Here is a 23,445-nt window from a genome sequence, read left to right as displayed (position 1 = left end):
TTATGTGACACCCAGAATGTATTGTACAATGTCAACAAACATGGCACCACACATAGTTGGCAAATAGCTTAGCATTAGCTCATTATAATCAGTACAACCTTCAAAAAAGTATTTTACACACATCATAGGTGTCCATTACAATCTATGCAATAATACATGATTTGTTACAAGTACTTGAAAAGGTGAATAAAACTGTAAATAGGGTATGCTCCATACATACACTACTGTTCAAAAGTTTGGGGTCACTTACCCTACAAAACACCAGTCTCAACGTCAACAGTGAAGAGGCGACTCCGGGATGCTGGACTTCTAGGCAGAGTTCCTCTGTTCTTTTACCCATCTTAATATTTTCTTTTTATTGGCCAGTCTGAGATGTGTCTTTTTCTTTGCAACTCTGCCTAGAAGGCCAGCATTCCGGAGTCGCCTCTTCACTGTTGATGTTGAGACTGGTGTTTTGCGGGAACTATTTAAGAAGCTGCCGGTTGAGGACTAGACACTCTAATGTACTTGTCCTCTTGCTCATTTGTGCACCGCGTTCTCCCACTCCTCTTCTATTCTGGTTAGTGCCAGTTTGTGCTGTTCTGTGAAGGGAGTAGTACACAGCATTGTACCAGATCTTCAGTTTCTTGGCAATTTCTCTCATAGAATAGCCTTCATTTCTCAGAACAAGAATAGACTGATGAGTTTCAGGAGAAAGTGCTTTGTTTCTGGCCATTTTGAGCCTTTAATCAAACCCACAAATGCTGATGCTCCAGATACTCAACTAGTCTAAAGAAGGCCAGTTGTATTGCTTTAGTCAGAACAACAGTTTTCAGCTGTGCTAACATAATTGCAAAAGTGTTTTCTAAAGATCAATTAGCCTTTTAAAATTATAAACTTGGATTAGCTAACACAACATGCCATTGGAACACAGGAGTGATGGTTGCTGATAATGGGCCTCTGTACGCCTATGTAGATATTCCATTAAAAACCAATAGTCATTTACAACATTAACAATGTCTACACTGTATTTCTGATCAATTTGATGTTATTTTAATGGACAACATTTTTTGCTTTTCTTTCAAAACTAAGGACATTTCTAAGTGACCTAAACTTTTGAATGGTAGTGTACATACATACATACTGAATGCTACAGTAGAAAGGACAACACGATATACAGAAAATAAGGCACTTACCTTGGTAGGAACGCACACATGTCCAAAGTTATTATTTGTAAGGAAAACAACAATGAAGGCAATGCGACCACCAGCCAGAAAATAAGATGCAAGACTGCGCAAATGTCTGCATACTTGATCTGCGGAAACACTGGGTAAGTGCTTGGGCTCTCCTCTAAGAGGCTGAGAAGTTTGTCTGGCTCAGTAAAGCCTCAAACATGAATTGTCCGCAACACTGAAATGGATACTTCTATGTGAATTAATGAGGAGGCGGAAGACACATCAATTCAAAATGTTGTTAGAAAATAAAACTTAGTAGAAAATAAATTGAAATGGACAAGTTGAAACATATTCTATAGATAATTAGCATGCAGCGCGTGTCAACTGTTCTGTTTCGTAACAATCACATTTTGGAACAAGTGAGTACATTCTAACATCACTTGCATAGAACAACTCACGCTGGGGCGACCATTAGAGATATTTGGAACTCACATGTGAAAAGGTTAGCAAGATATAGGCTAGAAAGAGTTTTGTTGATGCTGAGAACAGAATGTATATGTTTTTTAATAACATTCTTAGAACGTTCTCTGAACGTTACAAACGTTTTCTTGTGGTTTTGTATTGAAAGTTTTAACATTCTCGGAACAATTTGAGAACCTTACTTTAAATAGAACCATAAGGAAACCTATATGAAACATTTTATGCTGAAGTACTTGTTGGGGGTTACCCTGGGGGTCAGGTGTGGGGCTACACCAATGCCATGATTACTGTATATATGTTATAACCTTTGTATGCTTGCAATGCGCAATGATGGAAAAGTACTGGGTAAATGGAGATGTACTGCTTTAGTTCTCAGGCTGAGAATTGTCTGCACCTGCTGATAGTCACACGGGCTCAAGGCCGAAATAGTAGAGTGAGAAACCACAGTCTAGACATGTTTTCTCATTTTACATACTTTGTATCTAATCCAATGCAACAATGTTAAGATATGATTGACGGTAGGTTGTATAAAGAGTGTGGTCTCCTGTTTCGCCACACAGATCTTTACTATAGACTACTGAGGTATTCTGTATATGAATCTCTATCTGCAATTGCATTTTATTACTAAAGAGTTTCATACCACGGTTCCTGTGTCTGTGCCATCTATCTGGAAGACTGATTGTTAAAGGAAACTTACATCACCCCATGCACAAAGGACCAACCAACATACTTAAATTCCCACAGAAGAAAGTTGTTTCTTAAGGTTCTTGGAACAATTTAAGAACATGACTTTAAATAGAACCATGAGGAAACCTGTAGGAAATGTTATGCTGAAGTACTGGAATTCCCACTTAATGTTCAAGCAACTATCCTGCACCATTCCAAGACAGTTGTGGGAAGGCTGTATGGAAAATAACAACTACGCTCTTACCAAGCTTTAATAAACATATGGTTCTCAGAACATGATATGCTAGCTGTGTAGTGTTATCTAGTGTGCACAATAAAAATGCACATACACTTCCTGTCCTTGGTCTACTGTAAAAGCATCTGTTTGACCCCTGACCCCTGCTACTCTGAACCAACTTCCTGTCCCACACGCGCAGGAGGAGACTACTGAAATCTGGGTTCATCAAAGACATGAACGCGCAGGAGGAGACTACTGAAATCTGGGTTCATCAAAGACATGTTTCCCAAAGACATGAAGGACATGGAAACATCATATGAATGGATTGGGGAAATCCATTTCATTCAGTGGTGACATTGAATCTCATGGTTTAGGACAATCAGATGATGAATAACAAAGTGACAGTTACAGTTAACTTGCCCCTCCTCAATGGGAGTGTTCCATTTTACATTTGTAAACATAAAAAGAGATAAGCTTGCGCTCTTTTGCATGTGACAACTAGAGTAATATATTGCAATGTTTTATGGCTGGTATATATAATTGTACTTTTGTACATTTCAGACAGCATCACAATAGTAGTGATTCTCACTATAAAGGCAAGATTATACTTTTTTCTTCAGATGTTGCATGTCAGATGAACCAATCAAGACAAAAAGAGTGTCGTAATAACATTGACCTGTGCCCTTGAACTCTAGATTCTCTCTGCACCCCTTCATGAACAGCGAGACAGTGGGCCGAATGACTGGGATAACTAGAGAGGGAGACCCTCAGTCACCAAAAAGCTTTTGAGGAGCTTTAGGGCTCATTAAGCCAGACTGTAAATCCCCCAGACGGACACTGTCCACATATGGCCCTGTGAGATCATCCCTCCACACCACCATACATCTCCCTATTAAACATTTATCACGTATTGGAAATATGATGAGCAAGGGATTCATAACACAGGATCCTAATCTTTTAAAACATGACTGTACCGGGAACAATTTCTTGATTTTTTGCGACCTACTTTGAGAAGGAAATGTTGAGTGTCTGTAAGGGTGGCTAGTTATAGTCATACCTCAGTGGTTATAGTGGGCTACACTGCTACAGTATGTCTGGGTCTCATAGGTTGGGTTGGTTCTAGGGGCATGTCTGGGTCAAGTCTTGTTCTGCACAGATTAGCTAAGAGGCTATTCACTGGTCTCCTATTACGCCCCCTGTAGTCTGGGCCTCTGTCTGAATGTCTCTGTGGAACAGGGGAGGGACAGGCGGAGAGCAGAAAGAGATACATTGTTTATCCCAGTAAACAGGAGAAAGGCCAAAAGGAGACAAGAGAGAAGCCATGGAAAAGATTCCAAAGACAGGCATCCTCTGATAGTTGGACACAATGATGGTGGCTCGGAGGAAAGAGAAAGAAATACTCCATCGTCTGATCTCTAATTCATATCTTATCTTTTGGCCATCTGTGAAAGAGAGGATTCCCTCTCTCCTTTTCCTTGGGGTGTAGTAAATAAATCTTCATCTCCACGGAAGAGGCTATCCACAGAGGTCCTAAAATGTATTCCGTTACAAAGGATCGGAAGTGTATGGAGAGGACACACCACAAAATGAAGAGCAGACATCTCAGGTCTGTTACCTTAAGTTACACTGTATCTATGGCAGTGAGACAGCCGCATCAAAAAGTCAAAGAATATTTCAGGATGTTTTGATGTAAATTATGTTGAAGGGAAAGAGCGAGAAAATGGCTTTTCTAATCATAAGGACTGTCTAGATCAGGGTTTCCCAAACTTGGTCCTAGGGCACCCCTGGGTGATTCAAATAATCAATGTTTGAGGAGTTATTTGAATCAGATGTGTAGAGCTAAGGCAAAAAAACGAAACGTTCACCCAGGGGTGGCCTCAAGATCGAGCTTGGGAAACCCTGGTCTAGATAAATGCATCAGAGCGAGGGAGAAGGCTGTCCTTATTGTGCTGCTGCACATTTTACAGGCTCTGCACATCCATTAACGCGAGACGTGTTGTGGGATTCCGCCGTCTTTGAGATGCAAATACCGCTCAGAGCTGAAAGACCTAGAGAAACAGGTGTCCAAGGAAGTGGCTAATGTGTGTGTGGGAGGGTGGGGGACTGGGGGAGTATATGGAGATCACATAACCCTCTGTCCTTTCTGTTTTGCCATCACTCTCGTTTGCACCAAATATCCCACTATATCAAACGAGACAGACAAAACAGATTAGTCCAAGAGTATTGAATTGTATTCATGTAAACGTGATTGGTTTGGTACAGATACAGCAAGTAGATACAGGGAGATGTAGTCTCATAAGCAAACAAAAAGGGGGAAAGGAGTGCTTTTACTATGTAATCATCACCCCTGGCCATGTGGAAAGTTGATAGCTAGACTATTCTGATCTGAGTATTACTTACAATGAGACCAACACAAGGCCTAACACTTAGGTGGCCACAATTTGAAATGTTTACAGATTAAGTTCCAGCAACAGAGAATCTCCCAAATGGCCCCCAGGGTGCTTCATTTTCTAACTGCTTCACCATTAGTAGCCTATCCACTATTCCCAAATGTGGTCCAAGCTGGAAGAGATCCATCCACACTTAACGTGGGTGTAAAAAAACATGTCCCAGGATCAACGATCATTAGCACATTTCAATAGGATTGGACGCCTGCTAGTTTCTTGTTCAAAGCGCAATGGCACCCCCTATTGTATACACAAGTATATGAAAAACTGCTGTCATCTCTCCACAGCTCTAATATCACCTGGCTGCCAGTTCCTGTTCTTTTGAGAACATCATGTGAGGAGTGGGAATAGAATGGGAGATGGAGGAATACAGTGGAGGCAGAGGGCTCATAGAGAGGACTACTGGCTACTATCCTGAACTTGGTGTGGTGAGTTCTGGCACCCAGAGCTGCTGAGGCATCACTTAAGTGGGTGTTTCACAGAGTGGAAGAGAAGCCCAGTGGCTATATGACTCAGGCTGGTTCCCAGACTTGCCCTCGACAAGATCAGCAGACTCCATCCTCTGACCAGTTTCCTCCACTCAAGCCATGAACTGACCCTCTATCTGCAGAGGATGCAGCTGTCAAAGACATCGCCTCTATTGGCTGACCTGTCATGATATAGCGTGTTTGTTAGTCTTTTGCTTACGAAGTGCTTTGAGATTTCTATTATGAAAAGTGCAACAGACACCTAATACATTAGTGGTGTCAGTGTTGGTTGCCACACATTTAGAGGTTACATGGACGTCACACAATAAACACAGGCAACTTTACAGAAGACAAACAAAATGTACATTTTATTCTTAAAGGACTTGACCAGGGACAAAGCGCTTCATCTTAAACAAATATAAATCTATAGTATGTGAAGTTCTAAACTATGTGCAAGTGTGAAAATCCATGGCAATTTACAGAAATCATCCTTTTACCTTAAGTTCAATATTTTTTTAAATGTATATTTTACTTGATACAAAACAGTCCCTTCAGAAAATAACTTCTGCAGTTCTAATCTAAAGGCAAATATTCGACTAACACACCCGTGCGTAATATTGACGATTACATAAAGCAATTATGCACAGATCTAATAAAACGAGTATACGTAAGCACATTTTATCGACAAAGCAGAATCAACATGGCTGAGTATGACATGAGCGTTCCATCGTTTGGCATTCTCCCACTACATAACTACACATGGACTCTGTTCCCTGGAGCCCTGCACAGAACCATACACACTAAGGAATGATTTAGACAACATGGCTCTTACAACACATAAACATGGTAAACCATCAAATGTTAATTAACTTCATTAGAAACTATAAATTATTCAGATGATTGGTTTTCCCTTGAGCCTGTCGTTCAAGTCCTTCATTGGTCAGGGCTGAACAATGGACCCACAGATCCCTCTAGTGTTCATCAACATCAACTACAACCAGAGAGAAAAGGACACACCAATGAGTGAATGACAATAGCGTTTCTTTATACAATATGTTGGCAACCTACGGTATTCAAACCATATTCTATTGTGCTTACAATTTAACTATTGACATTTCCTGTTAATCTAACAATGCAGGATTGGTGTGTGTTGGCAATGTAGTGTCTTATACTACAGTACATATTAAGTGACAGACAAACAGGCGTAGTGCTCAAGCATCCAGTAATGACCCCAGATCAGCTGGGACAGGGCCAGGACTCCTGGCTAAACAGACTTCATAGTTATGTCACCTGATCTTGAATCAGCCTAAAAGACTTAATTAAATAAGAAAAGATTGAGATCAACTGACGTGATTGATTTCAGCAGCAGGCTATACAATCTACCCTCAGCCAAAGTGCCTGTATATCCGTATGGTCCACTGAACGAAGTGCTGCACTCTGCCAACTGATGATTAAATTCACATCCCCATACGTGTAAAAAAAAAAGTCTACACTTGTAGCACCCAGGGCAATATGGAAGATACGCCAGAGGCTTCCATTCTTATGGAGTGTTTTTCTATAGATGCATTTGGCTATAATGGAAAGAGTCAGTCAAGAAGGTGAGAGTGGGAAGGGGTCAGAGGTTAAGGGTATACTGGAGATCTGGAGTCCGTGAGCAGTAAACAGGTTTTGTAATCCCCAGCTGGTCCAAGCTCTTTCCATCTGCTACAGGTAGGTGTCATGTTCTGTGCTAATCAGGCTCTGATTGGAGCCCTGCAAGGGTGCGTCTTTGATGGGTGGGGTGGGCTTGGTAGAGATGTCGCTGGGTTCAGGGTTGGATGCCACCGGGGTGCCGGTCTTCTTTCCATTCTTCTGCTCTTTGGTCTTTATCCTCGCCTTGTCCTCCTCCTGGCCCTCCACATTCTTATTGGTTGCCAGGGACGACTCGACTATGATGGTGGGGTTCTGGCGCAGGTCTTGGCGACTGGGTGGTTCGGCGGCCATGATAGCCTTGGCGCCGTGCATTCTGGGAGGGGACTTGCAGTGCAACTCACCCCGGGTCTCCTTCCAGCGCCGCAGCTGGGCCAGGTGCTCCTTCTCAACGTCCCGCTCTGACAACGGCAGCTCTATAATCTGTGACAGACCATAAGCGGCAGTGGTTAACCTAGCAGTCTTAAACTCTTGTCAGCTTGCTTGATAAGGTAGCAGAAATCATGACTGTAATATCAGTTTTATTAAAGTACCACTAGGTGGCAGCAGGGTCTTTTCAGTTTACACCATAGCCCTTAACACAGCCCTGAGAATCCTCACATTCATGTCAGCAATTTTCAAAGTGGCTTAAAAACCATGACATATTTTCCAGTATGGATGTTTCTAGAAGTCTGGCTGTGGATGTTGGTTGCGCATCACTACCTCCCGCACTAGGAATCCTTCCAGCATGTAGCGTGTGTCTATGGTCTTGAGCAGCTCCATGGTCTCGTACTGTCCCTGACAAGTCTTCAGCTTGTCCTGAGAGCCCAGCATGCACTTTAACAGCACCAGGCCCACCCGGAAGATGATCTTCACTCCTGGACGACCAGACAAACAGATGAAGTCGCACAGTGTCCTGAAGAGTCTTGTATGACACATTTGTGTGTTTTATTGTATGTTTGAATGTGTCTATAATGTAGGTGATTATGAGTATGCTGGGGTGTGTGTCCATGTCAGTCTGTCTAAAGAGCGTGCCTCTGAGAATGCTCTCATGTGGACAAAATGTAAGTGTGTGTTTACTGTGTGGAATCAGCATACGACATGCATTGCACGTTACCAATGTCATACATGTCTCATATAGCCACATGCATTAAACATATTGCACTACAAAGACCCTGTTAAATGACATTCTGCATCTCACCCTCACAAAGGAACATGTCCCAGACACGTAGCACAGAGGCCCAGGGCAGGGTTCTGGAGAAGGCACACATGAACCACTCCGTCATATACAGGATGGGGTCCAGTTTGTGCTTCTTCAGGTGGCGGTGGGCCAGAGGAGACACACGCTTCAGCAAAGCAAACAGGATCTCCCCATCTAGCTGGATCGCCTCCTTCAGGAGCACACAGGAACCCCCATCAGAATGGAGAGATGGGGGGGGGAGAAAGAAATGGAGGGGTTGAGAGGCAGAGAGAACAGACTCCTTCCTCTTAAAAAAAAAAGTAACAGTTTCATTAACCGGCCCACATTGCCTGGTCACCCACTCACTCAGGGCTATTTGTCATTAGCTGGTCACAGACATCAGACTACAGGACATGTAATGACAGCAGCACATGCCCAGTAATATGATACCTGCATTCAACATGACTGTCACCTAACATTGTGCAGCTTTTCTTTTCCAAGACACAGAAGTTCCAGACAATGATAAACATGCTGAATTAATGTTTAACTGTATTTTAGTGATAGGTAAGCTCTTCCGAGTTACTCTCCAGCTCTGCCCTTGGGAAAACCCAACGAACTGCACGCGGTAAGCCTGATCTTTAAACACCAATATAAAACCCTCTCTGTCACAACCAACAAACTGGGGATTCTCATCAACATGTGACCTTGGTTCCTTGTGTTAGCGTAAATAAATGTTAGCATATCAGTGTGGTACACCTGTGGTCAGTCTTACCAGCCCTACACTGTAGTATCCAGGAAGGTACTTCTCACAAATCTGCACCAGACCCCAGAATGCATCCTGTTAAATAAAGCACAAACATGAATTCAGCACGGCTGTGGTGTATGCCACATTACTGTAGTGTGAGTAACAGACTATTCAACATTTTTTGCATATACAGGGATGGTATGCGTGGACTGACCTCAGCAGGCATGTGCATTAGCAGCACAGCAGCAATGGGAGCTTGAGCTTGGCAGTAACCCTCTTCAGGCCGGTGCAGTGTGTAGGCTTTGAGGACACGGTACAGGTCCTGCTGCCTACACACACGATTTTGGGTTACAAAAAACAAACATGTACTGAAAAATAGCCATTGGTCCACGTCAAATGAGCTACTCACCCATGGCCTCCTCTCGCCACAAACATCTCATGGAAGGGGAACTGTCTGTGGAGGTCCTTCTCGATCACATCCACCCACTTAGGGTCTCCTGCCTGCCTGTCCAGCTCCTTTAAAAACCACAGTTAGCTGAATTCACATGCGAAAAAGTACAAGACTGTATGAATTCGTGTGTAGCGATGATGGTTAGTGACCGACCTCGAACTTGCCCTTGTTTTGCTCCCTCTTCACCTTTCCTCCTGACAGGTAGAGCCACGCCCGGCCTCGCAGCGAGGGGGGGATGCCCTTCTGACAGCGCAGCTTCATCTGGAGGGCAGGGATTTAGTGGCTGTGACAGTAGCACTCAATCATGTACAGTGAGATTAAAAATCATGGGAATTCATTCAATATCAGGCAAGGGGGGTAGATTGTTCAAGTATGTGTTCAATTACTTTCCTTACATATTTTCTGGTGCTTACTGCATAACAGTTACTCAATAAGAGAAGGGGTGACACATGACAGCTTGCAAGGTTAACATGCTTTCGATAAAGAAAGCGGTTATGGTCAGCATTGGGCTTTCGGTAGCCTATCAGCCGGTGTTGAGCAGCAGATGTTGGACTTGCTGACCTTCTTGTGTCTCTTGGCCATCCATTTGTCCCAGTTGTTGAGCATGTCCAGCCATTTGGCCTCTCTCTGTCTCAGCACTTCAGGAGGGATGTCTTCAGCTCTGTGGGAGTCAGGGGACAGATAGAGAGTTAGTCTACAGCTACACACCAGTGTCTAAAACACAATGCAGACACCAACGAAATGAGGCGAGTCAGGGAAGGAGGAAGAGCCATCCCTCACAGGAAGTTGCTTCCTGTAGCTTCCGAAAATCATTAGAGCGTGCTCTTTTTCTTACAGAAACAACTCTTTCGACTAGAAAACTGGAGCCATATGATCGTAGTGTCCACTGAAACCAGAATAGAAAAAGATGAGACAAGGACAATAGCTGCCATTGTTGCGTCTCTCCAGATGAAAAAAAAGAGAAAGCTGACATGGTTCTGGAGGACTGCTGGGCTTGGGCTCCTTCCCTTGGTAGGAGGAGAGGGCGGTTCAAAGGGGCTGCATGTGTTTCAGAGTCGCTCAGAGGAAGAGCATCTTTATTGTAACCAGCTGATGGACACACCCAGTACACTGGACTAACTGTGGTCAAATTACCAAGGTGGATGCAGAGGGGTGAAAACCACCATGACAGATTTTTTTGCACTCATTAATTAAGCATAGACGGTTTTCTCTGGAATGAACGAAACTAGGTTGTCTGTTGTAGGGCTACATGAATATGAGAGACAGAACAGCAACACAATTAGAACCAACCAAATCATGACAAAACGATTACTTGACAAAACTGCGCAAACTAGAATGCTATTTGGCCCTAAACAGAGAGTACATAGTGGCAGAATACCTGACCACTGACTGACCTAAAATTAAAGGAAATCTTTGACTATGTACAGACTCAGTGAGCATAGCCTTGTGAAGAGTCACATTTTGATAAACTCCCATACCTATTGGGTGAAATACCAGTGTGCAATCTCAGCAGCAAGATGTATGACCTGTTGCCACAAGAAAAGGGCAAACAGTGAAGAACACCATTTTAAATAGAACCTATATTTAGGTTTATTTATTTTCCCTTTTGTACTTAAACTATTTGCACATTATTACATCGTACATAGACATAATGACATTTGAAATGTCTTTATTCTTTTGGACATTTTGTGTGTGTAATGTTGACTGTTCATTATTGTTTATCTATTTCACTTGCTTTGGCAATGTAAACATATGTTTCCATGCCAATAATGCCCCTTAAATGGAATTGATTTGAGACACACACTTTGTCAGTGGTAGCAACTGTGGTCAAGGTAGTGGCAACTGTGGTAACCGTAGCAGCATTAGGCGAAGGACAACATGTCCTTCCCTTCCAATGGAGCAGGACCGAACAGCTAGATAAGCCTCTTTGTTGTGGGTTCTGTAGCAGACTTAACAATAACACATGACAGATTGGACAGGCTAAAACTAACAAGCTCTTAGCCTAAAAGGCTCTGTCTGACAAGTCTGCTTTATGTTTACATTTGTTTTATTTCCTTTTAGGGACGGCCTTGCAGTCATTAGTCTACATCCAACCAAATGGGCTGAACACTTAGGCCTAAATTCTCTTTCCGTCCAGCAGGCCAGATCAGATCACATGAGATACTAGACTTAAAACCACAGAGCAGAAGAGTGGTCACTCATGCTGTGTACACAGCAGTGCCTCACAAGCAATTGCTTTACAAGGTGGAGAAATAGCAGCTAGCACAGGGCTAAGCAGAGTGATTAGCATTAACCTTGCTGGATTAGTGAAGACTATCATATTACAGGTATCCCGGGTCAAGGTTGATCGCAGAAATGGAGACTAGGTAAACAGGGACAGGTGTAGTCCAAAGATGATCGTTCTGAGCTAGGGTTGTGCGATATGTTACTCCAAATGTTGCGATATCCGATAAAATAATTTGCGCCGTTAACGACTAAATCATTCCAGACTGCATTTTGTGCTCATTTACAATATTAGTCAGATTCTCATGAAATATTCACTGTGTGGCAAAAAACAGAAGGCTTAGTTAATTTAGACTTCATGTTCAACATCTTGATACAGCCTAACTGATTAAACTGCATAGTTTTGATGTGTAAAGTTCAAATAGAGCATAGTCTTGCACATCACAATAGAGGTGTCAAACATCAATCAAATCATATCAGCCCAACCCTATTCTGATCACTCACTCAAATACAAAACACCATACAAACAGCACTGTGCTGGGATGTGGTATACTTCATCACATCCTGGCACTCTTGGGGGAAGGGGCGGGGCAGCGGCTGATCCCTTCCTACTCCTCACAGGAAATCCATCCTCAGACAAAACAGTGGGACACTTGCCACGACCCGCAAAGCACACAAAAACAGGAAATTCTGACAGAAGTAAGGGGAAGTTCTGTTACCTCGCCATTCCTACTCTTGCTCAGCAACCACTCACTGGGAGCCTAAACACTGGAGAGAAATGCACATCACAATAGGCTGTAAGCAGACGAGTTCGAAGGCATTTGTTCAGAACAAGAGGTGACCCATCAGGCCAGGATTCTGTTTTGCAGCAGTACCCAGTCTAACATACCACACTGGTAAGCAAAATGAGGGAAGAACAAAGCCATAATACACAAAAGGTTGTCAAGTCACCATGGCAGCAGTAAACAACTAGAAAAGAGTAAACAACTAGAAAACAATGAACTAAGAGTCTGTATGGTGATCTTGATTTTTACAATGGAGAAAACATTTACATCTTTTGTAGATTAGCCTACATGGTATGACATGTCTGGAACTGATTATTCAAGGTACTGCAGGACTTCGAGTCTTCATGGACTCCACTTATGCAGCCAAAGGGCCCACTGAGAATAATCTGTTGGACTGTCCTAAACGCCTGCATTTGTAACAGTACAGCCAACAATGACTTGGCTGAGAGTGTCACAAAAAAATGTAAAATGGCTGACAATCACCAGAAGAGGCCAATGAATTAAACCAAAGCACCCAGGTCTACTATAGTCTATTAAAAAAACTACCCCGTTCTAAGTGTTGATGGGCAATTTCAAGTTAACAGATTTCACTTAAAATGTTAATGTATGCCAAACAAAACCATTGATTTCAAAGTTTAACAAACCATACAACTCCACGCAAAAGGACACATTAACAAATTTACACTGAACATTTTACAAAAAACACGTTTACTGGAAGAACTGTGCAGATACAAAGTTCGGTAACGAAATTTCAGTATAATCTCACCTTCAACGCTAAATATCTGCTCCAAATTAAGATTCAACGAGGTCCGCAGAAAGAATGGGGTGTCAGCTATGACATGACACCTTGGGAAAAAAAGTCAAGTGGATTTACACCCAGTAACAGAATTACATCATGGTCCCTGATCTGTACTACAAAGAAATGCATAATTATGGATTTGAATGTCACTCTTTATGGCAATGTATAATAGGTACACAAATGTAGAAATCTGCAATATCCTGCTTTGCAAATGTGGGTATTATTCTACACACTGTACTGTCCAAACAGACATCTGATGGGTTAAGATTTGTTCCAGACCAAAACTGTCTATAGACGTTCAAATCAAGGCCGGCCTGGCCCGGTCAAAAATTCTGGTTTGCATGTTGAAATCAAGGCTAGGGTGGACTGATCAAATTTCAACTACTTTTCAAGGTCTAATGACACCAGTGTTGGTTCGGATGCTGGTTACAGTTAATGTAAGAGAGGGGTAGGTGTCAGTAAGAGCCGGGAGAGGTAACATTAAGTGGGGACGCAGAGAGAGCGAGGGGTTGTCCAGACTGTTTAACAATCACACCACCAGACGGACAGAAATAAAACAGTTATGCGCTGAACATAACAGAATGCCAGTGGAAGGGAGGACAGTAACAGTTGATTAAACTGTTGTTTGTGACTACTATGATATGCAATTGTAGAAAATTCAACTGCAGGAATTCCTTTACTGATTTTTTTTGTAATTCGGTTACTGATTTGTTAACAGAATGAGTTAAGTCAATTTATAAGTTAGGGCTTGGCGATAAATTTGATTAATTCAAAATGCCTGTATAGCAAGAATCAAGGTTGTTCTTTATGAGCTCTTATGTTCGCTTGTTCTCATGCTGTATTTTTGGTATCATCTTCTTCGCTCTAGTGTGTACCCTCCGATTTATACCAGAGATCTGTATATAATGACAAGATGCTCATATCTCCGTCCTAACAATGAGAGTCGTTGCCCCAAAGGCGGGAAGGCAGGCGACAAGCTTAGGACCAAAATAAGCCTATAGAAACACACGCCTCATTTTGGAGAAACAAATTTGCGAGAGTGAAACCTCTCGAGTCGCCTCTTCCGCTACACACACCAAACCCCTCTCACACCAACAAAGTTGAGGTCACATCTTCCCCTCTGACAAGAGGTTTCAACTCAGTGTTTGGTCCAACAGAATCGGTCACATGGACACCAAAACATATGGACTGTAATAGAGAAGTTTAAGTTCTAACGATACCCTTTTTGTGTCTCAACTACTCAAGTTGCGAGCAGGGCAGACACCTAAAACAAGTGTATCAATGAACATTGATTCTGGAAAATGCTCAGTTTGTCAGGGTACCACATAATGCTAGCAGCTTTTTAGCCAAAGACTTATACTAGCTGTTCAGTCTGTTTTATAAATGTGCAATAAGTATAAAACAATTATAGAAAGGAATCTCATTGAGAAATAATGTAGGCCACTTGATTTCAACATCTGAACAAAGTGGCGAGGTCAACATGCTTTTCAAACAGTTGGGAGACAGACAAATTGTTATGAACACACCCTTCTAACTGTTCAACCTTAGCTAGCAAATAGAGCCAAGTTGGCCAAACTTGACAAAAGAATAGCTGGCTAAATCACTAGCACATGGGCTTGAGAGATTATTGATGAGACCCATGTTAATTTTCCATAGCCTAATGCAAGGATAATCAACTAGATTCAGCTGCGGGCCAATTATTTCTTGAGCTGATGGTTAGAACATAACTACAAACAATTTGTAGATTGCAATTTGAACGCAAAAATCAAACAATTTGTATATGATCACCACTATTATGCGTGGGAATACTTGGGAACAGATTTCCAAAACAAAACTCTTTGAGCTGATTTTGGTATTTTTACAGTCTTATGTCCAACAATAAATTCTATACTGAACAAAAATATAAACGCTACATATAGTGTTAGTCCCATGTTTCACGAGCTAAAATAAAAGACCTGATATTTTCCATACGCAAAAGAAAATCTGATTGTGCACAAATTTGTTTACATCCCTGTTCGTGAGCATTGCCTTTGCCAAAATAATCCATCCACCTAAAAGGTGTGGCATATCAAGAAGCTGATTAAACAGCATGATCATTACACAGGTGCACCTTGTGCTAGGGACAATAAAAGGCCACAGTAACATGTACAGTTTTGTCACACAACAATGTTATAGATGTCTCAAGTTGAGGGAGGGTGCAAATGGCATGCTGTCAGCAGGAACGTCCACTGGAGCAGTTGCCAAAGAATTTGATGTTAATTTCTCTACCATAAGGCGCCTCAAACATTGTTTTAGAGAATTTGGCAGTACATCCAACCGGTCTCACAACCGCAGACCAAGTGCACCACGCCAGGATCTCCACATCCGGCTTCTTCATCTGCAGGATCGTCTGAGACCAGCCACCCAGACGGCTGATGAAACTGAGGATAATTTGTGTCTGTAATAAAAGCCCTTGTGGGGAAATAAAATCATTCTGATTGGATGGCCTGGCTCCCAAGTGTTTGGGCCTATGCCCTACCAGGCCCACCCATGGCTGTGCCCTGCCCAGTCATGTGAAATTCATAGATTAGGGAATAATTAATTTATTTGAACTGTAAGTCAGTAAAACAATTGAAATTGCATTTATATTTTAGTTCAGTATAAAAAAAATTAAGTAAAACCACGTGGGCCAAATTCGACCCTCAGACCACCAGTTGGGGGACCCTGGCCTTAATGCCTGCTACAAGAAGTTTGTCAATATTATTGAATGTGCATTATGAATAGAACTAGTTAAAATGTGTAACAAAAAAAAAGGGCATTTTCATAGACTTGAAAGACCAAATCAGTGTTTATTGAAACAATAAAACTATTTTCATAAAATAAATTAGTGGGTTCCATGGTTGTGGATGGCTTCGATTAAGCCTAGGTGTAACTTCCCAAGCCCTTAATTCATTAGATTACTGCTGATCGTTTGAAATGCAGTGTATGACCTTGAATTTTACAACAATTATTAAGATATTTGAAAAAAATATATTTATATAATATATTTGAGATTCTTCAAAAGGTGCCACCCTTAGCATTGATGACAGCTTTGCACACTCTTGGCATTCAACCAGCTACATGAGGTAGTCACCTGGAATAAATGTCAATTAACAGGTGTGCCTTAAAAGTTAAATTTGTGGAATTTCTTTCCTTCTTAATGCGTTTGAGCCAATCAAATCAAACTGTCACATGCGTCAAATACAACAAGTGTAGACCTTACCGTGAAATGCTTACTTACAAGCCACAAAACAGTGCAGTTCAAGAAGAGTTGTGTTGTAACAAAGTAGGGGTGGTACACAGAAGATAGGCCTATTTGGTAAAAGGCCAAGTCCATATTATGGCAAGAACAGCTCAAATAAGAAAAGAGAGTCCATTACTTTAAGACATGAAGGTTAGTCAATTCAGAAAATTTCAAATGCAGTCGCAAAAAACATCAAGCACTAAGATGAAACTGGTTCCCATGAGGACTGACACAGGAAAGGAAGACCCAGAATTACCTCTGCTGCAGAAGATAAGTTCATTAGAATTAACTGCACCTCAGATTGTAGGCCAAATAAATGCTTCACAGAGTTCAAGTAACAGACACATCAACTGTTCAGAGGAGACCGCATAAATCAGGCCTTCATGGTCAAATGGCTGCAAAGAAACCACTAAAGGACGCCCTATGGGACTACCAATAAGCACCGGTTGTGATACAGCCTGGAGTAGGTGTCCAAACCTTTGACTGGTACTGTATATATAGATAGTGAAGCGCCCATAAGTTGGAAATAATCAAGATGTGTTCTTTAAAAATGTTTAGGCCACATCTCTTTACTTCTTAGTTCTGTGAACTTTCATTATCCTCCCTCCTGATGAGGGAGACATTAGAAAATATCTTAAAGATGGAGTTTTGGTAACGGAATAACAAGGCCCAAGGCAATCTTCTTAAACTTAACAGAAGGCAAATCATTTTCCCAAAAATAAATATGTGTTCATATTAGTTGGCAGGGGTCTTTACTTCAGCATTGTGTTTTGATGTATTGTATTATATTTTAAGACTTTCTGCAATATGTTGTCCAAGACTCCTTCACAATCTGTTTGACCAGAAATCAAAGCCATTACTGATGCCTAATTTTAAAGATACAAAAATGGTTGAAAAATCTACACCTTTATTTCCCCAAAATACAGTGGGGCAAAAAAAGTATTTAGTCAGCCACCAATTGTGCAAGTTATCCCACTTAAAGAGATGAAAAAAAAAAAAAAAAAAAATCACATTGTAGGATTTTTAATGAATTTGCAAATTATGGAGGAAAATAAGCATTTGGTCAATAACAAAAGTTTCTCAATACTTTGTTATATACCCTTTGTTGGCAATGACAGAGGTCAAACGTTTTCTGTAAGTCTTCACAAGGTTTTCACACACTGTTGCTGGTATTTTGGCCCATTCCTCTATGCAGATCTCCTCTAGAGCAGTGATGTTTTGGGGCTGATGCTGGGCAACACGGACTTTCAACTCCATCCAAAGATTTATGGGGTTGAGATCTGGAGACTGGCTAGGCCACTCCAGGACCTTGAAATGCTTCTTACGAAGCCACTCCATTGCCCGGGCGGTGTGTTTGGGATCATTGTCATGCTGAAAGACCCAGCCACATTTCATCTTCAATGCCCTTGTTGATGGAAGGAGGTTTTCACTCAAAATCTCATGATACATGGCCCCATTCATTCTTTCTTTTACACGGATCAGTCGTCCTGGTCCCTTTGCAGAAAAATAGCCCCAAAGCATGATGTTTCCACCCCCATGCTTCACAGTAGGTATGGTGTTCTTTGGATGAAACTCAGCATTCTTTGTCCTCCAAACACAACGAGTTGAGTTTTTACCAAAAAGTTATATTTTGGTTTCATCTGACATTCTCCCAATCTTCTTCTGGATCATCCAAATGCTCTCTAGCAAACTTCAAATTGGCCTGGACATGTACTGGCTTAAGCAGGGGGACACGTCTGGCACTGCAGGATTTGAGTCCCTGGCGGCGTAGTATGTTACTGATGGTAGGCTTTGTTACCTTGGTCCCAGCTCTCTGCAGGTCATTCACTAGGTCCTCCCATGTGGTTCTAGGATTTTTGCTCACTGTGCTTGTGATCATTTTGACCCCAAGGGGTGAGATCTTGCGTGGAGCCCCAGATCGAGGGAGATTATCAGTGGTCTTGTATGTCTTCCATTTCCTAATAATTGCTCCCACAGTTGATTTCTTCAAACCAAGCTACTTACCTATTGCAGATTCAGTCTTCCCAGCCTGGTGCAGGTCTACAATTTTGTTTCTGGTGTCCTTTGACAGGTCTTTGTCTTGGCCATAGTGGAGTTTGGAGTGTGACTGTTTGAGGTTGTGGACAGGTGTCTTTTATACTGATAACAAGTTCAAACAGGTGCCATTAATACAGGTAACAAGTGGAGGACAGAGGAGCTTCTTAAAGAGGAAGTTACAGGTCTGTGAGAGCCAGAAATCTTGCTTATTTTTCACCATAATTTGCAAATAAATTCATTAAAAATCCTACAATGTGATTTTCTGGATTTTTTCCCCCTCATTTTGTCTGTCATAGTTTAAGTGTACCCATGATGAAAATTACAGGCCTCTCTCATCTTTTTAAGTGGGAGAACATGCACAATTGGTGGCTGACTAAATACTTTTTTGCCCCACTGTATACTCTTCGCTTTCATTTGACACGCTCCTATGAACTCCACGTTGGTGCTCTTTTACATGGAAATGACAAGCCTATCTCTCGATTAGCAATTAGAAGGAAGTTTGGTAGTAGCCTAAAAAATAAAAAAATAAAAAAACTCCTTACTAGGAGTTTGCCTGTGATTATAATGTCCCTATTCCCATTTCAGGGCTCTACAGTGCTACCATTTTGTAAGCACAGAAAGAATATTTTGCTACCTGGAATTTTTATTTGGGAGCACTAGTGCCCCAAACAAAACAAGCAAACGTGGTGCCACAGATAAAAAATTTAAAAAAGCTGAGCTTCAAAAGTAGCTAGGATAAATATACCCCCAATGTAGGCTTATATCTCAATCTTAAAAACTAGTGCGCCGAAACCCTGTATTTGTAATTGCTGGCAATTCACATCTTTCCGCAAATATTTTTCATTGCACTCCTAAATTTATTTGTGCGCTTCTACATTTTTCAACATGTCACCATAGAACCCTGAATTTGTGTTAGTCTAGGAGGTTCTCTTCCTGCGACAACATTTAAGCAAACACATGGCCTGGTCACCTCAACTGCATTGTGTTTTGTAAACTACACGCATTTATGAAAATGCTTCTTCTAAAAGAGAAATTATATAATGGATGAGTCAAAATGACATTTTGGCCAAAAAGGCAAAGTCCGCTCGATCCTTCATTGAGTCAGATGACTCATTCATCATAAAACCCTCTGATATTGCAAAATACTTTAATGACTTTCATTGACAAGATTAGCAAACTTAGGCATGACGTGCCAACAAACTCAACTTTCAAAGCCATGCATTACTGATCAGATTATGAAAGACAAGCATTGTCGTTTTTAACTCTTAACGTGAATGTGGAAGAGGTGAAAATATTGTTCATCAATAATGACAAACCAACTGGTAATGACAACTTGGATGGAAAATGATTGAGGATGGTAGTGGACTATATTGCTACTCCCATTTGCCATCTCTTCAATCTAAGCCTACAGAAAAGTATGAGCACTCTGGCCTGCAGGGAAGAAAAAGTCATACCGTTAACCAAAAATAGCAAAGCAGCACCCTTCACTGGTTCAAACAGCTGACCAAATCAGCCTGCTACCAACCCGTAGTAAACTTTTGGGGGGGAAAAAATGGTTTAACCAGATGCAATGCTTTTTCACAGTAAACAAATTAACAACTGACTTTCAGCACGCTTACAGGGAAGGTCAATCAACATGTACGGCATGAAGACAAATGATTGGCGGAAAGAAATTGATAAGATTGTGGGAACTGTTTTGTTAAGACTTTAGTACAGCTATTTACATTATCGATCATAGGCTGCTGCTAAAAAAAATGTATGACTTTACATCTACCACACCGTGGATCGAGCGTTTACCCATCTAAAGGAAAACAGGGTGTTCTTTAATTAAAGCCTCTAACATAAACCAGGAAGAGTTTTGCATACCTCGTGGTAGCTGTCTTGGCCCCTTACGTTTGTATATTTTTTACTAATGATCTACCACTAGCATTGAGTAAAGCCTGTGTGTTTATGAATGGGCATTTCCATGTAAAAGGACCCATGAGCACCAACATGTAAAGTTCATAGGAGCATGTCAAATTGGGTGTCAAATTAAAGCTAAAAGTATGAGAAATGAAGGCATATATTTCCTACCCCTTTCCATCCCAAACATGTTGGATAAGCAACAGATGGAAAAGGGGTATTCGAAAACATCTACTAGAAAAAGTCTTAAGGTATTAGAAATGCATCAAAACACAATACTGCTAAAGTAAAGATCCCCGCCAACTAACATCAACACATATTTAGTTTGAGAAAATGTTCTGTCTGATCTAAAGTTTAAGAAACATTGCCAAAAACCCACATATTTAAGATACACTACATGACCAAAAGTAGGTGGACACCTGCTTATTGAACATCTCATTCCTAAATCATGGGCATTAATATGGAATTGGTCCCTCCTTTGCTTCTATAAACAGCCTCCACTCTTCTGGGAAGGTTTTCCAATAGATGTTGGTATATTGATATTGATGCAGGGACTTGCTTCCATTCAGCCACAAGAGCATTAGAGAGGTTGGGTATTCTGTTTATTCATGGTTACAGGGATATTCTGAGCGGGATATCAAAAGGTCCATGTAAACAGCTTACTCCAAATAAGACTTTAGGCAGGATTTGAGCTACTATCCAGAATACTGTGCGCATGTAAATGTGGGCAATCTCTCCTGGCTCAACGTAGAGGAGAGATTGACCGCATCACTATGTCTTTGAGAGGGGTATTGGTGTTGGAAGCGCTTTCCAAACAGCTAACACAGATCAAAACACCCATACATACCCGACAAGACATGCCACCAGGGGTCTCTTCAGTCCCCAAGTCCAGAACAGACTCTGGTAAACACAGTACTACATACAGCCATGACTACATGTAACTCTTCCATGTCAAGTAATTCAAGCGAGCAGTAAAAACACATTTAAGAAACTGATAAAACAACACCTCATGGCACAACGCAGACTGAGGAGACACACAAAACCAGATGTACTGGTATTCTGGATTCTATATTGTAAATGTTTAAGATTAGAGTAATATTGTATGATACATTGTTTTATTTATGATCCAAGTGGTTGTGTTTTGTGGTGATGTAACTGTTTCAAGCCTGTTTGGACCCCAGGAAGAGTAGCTGCTGAGAGGGTGAAAAGATAGAAAAAGGACCTGCAGTTCTTCCACGGTCCCCGGGTGTATCAACCCTCATTCGATCAGTTACTCTGAGTGATGCAGAGACTTACATGACAGAGGCTTTCTCATCCATCTTGTCTGACCAGACACTCTGTACACAGCTTCCTCAAGGAGGTTCACAGAGCAGCAAACTAAACCTGCTAAGGGTCGGGTAGGGGGTCATTCTGGACAAGGCAGGTGTTACTAAAGGTTAGTAAGGGACTAGACAGAATATGGCAGGTCATTTGACAAATTACATCTTCTGAGTAACACAGAACAAGAGAGGACTAACTTTCTGTTGACCTCCAAGTCCTCCTGTGGGGCTTAGTTGGTAGATGATGGCGCTTGCAACGCCAGGGTTGTGGGTTCGATTCCCACGGTGGAAGACTATGAAAAAGTACCGAAATATATGTATGCACTAATGTAAGTAGCGCTGGATAAGAGCGTCTACCATTCTCGGTGTCTTTGGTGGAGAGTATCCACTGGAGTTATACCGCAAATAACAGGCTACTACTGATTCAAATGTGAAGTGAATATTAGAAAATTACAAACAATAAAGTGGTGCGTTTAGTCAGATGAAACGAGTGCCTAATCTGGAAGGAAGATGCACTTTGACAATTTTGTCCAGCCACAGATCTAGACTACTTCGTTGCTGGTGGAAAATTATAAACAGACGGGTCATACTTACGATTGTTCTGAATATTGTTGTGCACCCCCAATAAATCCATATTTATCCGTCTGTCTCTCGCTGGTATAGCCATTTAGTTCTGAGTCCGAGCCGAAAGAGTTGCCTTCATCTGTCAGTGCCAGGCTTTCTCTGGTGCCCCGCAAACTTTTGATGGACTCTGCTGACTGAAGTCCATTACCTGGCTCAATTCTAATTCTTGCCATTTAAACCACCCTCTCTCTAGCTTAACTTCTTCTAATATCATTAGTCAAGTAAACCTCCAGTTATTTAATTCTAAGTCAAACATTTCAGTGAAAAGCTTAGCTACTGTCTGAAGTGAAGTTTTTTTATGGTCGTCAACATGTCCTTAGCTATCGTAACCCGCATAGCATCGTCGAGGTAAATTAGAGCGATATAGTTAGCTAACTAGTCTAAATCAAAAACCACTCGACTAGCTACAGTTAGCAAACCAAACAATTAACGTTAACGAAAAATAAAATGGAAAGTCAGAATCAATGAACAGGATAGACAGCTAAAGAAGCTAGCTGGCTAGGTTAGCATTAACGGTAGCTAACCGCTAGCAGTGAGAAACATGCCATTATTTGTCAACAACACCAACACAAATCAGAGCAACACAAAAAGCAGTCTAAGTCTACCGTTACTAGCAAGCAAGATGGTGTTGTTGAACGACTGGCCAGATAAAACCATTGAAAGCCAATATGCATCAACCTCTCATCAATAACTCACTCTGACAGGCCTAGCGCGGATTAATTAGACCGAGACACTGCTTGCTAGCGTCAGCTGACAGTCAGTTCAGCAAAGACCATGTTCGAGGTCGTTTATTTATAACTGGGTTTTCGAGCCCTGAATGCTGATTGGCTGACAGCCGTGGTATATCAGACCGTGTACTATGACAAAAGAAAATGTTTTACTGCTCTAATTACGCTGGTAACCAGTTTATAGAAGCAATAAGGCACATTGGGGCTTTGTGATAAGAAGAGCCCTTAGCCTTGGTATATTGGCCACATATCACACCCAGGCGTTATTGC

At 41.5% G+C, this 23,445-nt stretch overlaps 1 protein-coding gene across 3 annotated transcripts; it reads right to left on the bottom strand.

The window, feature by feature from the left end:
• Positions 1-5,792: 5,792 nt before the first annotated feature.
• LOC112219422 (TBC1 domain family member 10A) lies at positions 5,793-23,205 on the bottom strand. 3 transcript variants are annotated; one of them, XM_024380649.2, is made up of 10 exons: positions 22,418-23,205; positions 10,058-10,157; positions 9,650-9,757; positions 9,455-9,561; positions 9,260-9,374; positions 9,073-9,138; positions 8,322-8,511; positions 7,844-7,998; positions 7,486-7,564; positions 5,793-6,443 (listed from the first exon to the last, which is right to left on the bottom strand). In XM_024380649.2, the coding sequence occupies exons 1-10, from the start codon at positions 22,618-22,620 to the stop codon at positions 6,424-6,426; spliced, it is 1,143 nt and encodes a 380-aa protein (XP_024236417.1). In that variant the 5' UTR covers positions 22,621-23,205; the 3' UTR covers positions 5,793-6,423. The 3 variants fall into 3 exon arrangements, with proteins under 3 accessions (XP_024236417.1, XP_024236415.1, XP_024236416.1); XM_024380647.2 differs by having other exon boundaries at positions 5,793-7,564; XM_024380648.2 differs by having other exon boundaries at positions 5,793-7,564; positions 23,144-23,195.
• Positions 23,206-23,445: the final 240 nt, after the last annotated feature.

This window comes from Oncorhynchus tshawytscha, linkage group LG20, assembly GCF_018296145.1.
Source record: "Oncorhynchus tshawytscha isolate Ot180627B linkage group LG20, Otsh_v2.0, whole genome shotgun sequence".
NCBI lineage: Eukaryota > Metazoa > Chordata > Actinopteri > Salmoniformes > Salmonidae > Oncorhynchus > Oncorhynchus tshawytscha.
This window is presented reverse-complemented; position numbering and strand designations above follow the sequence as displayed.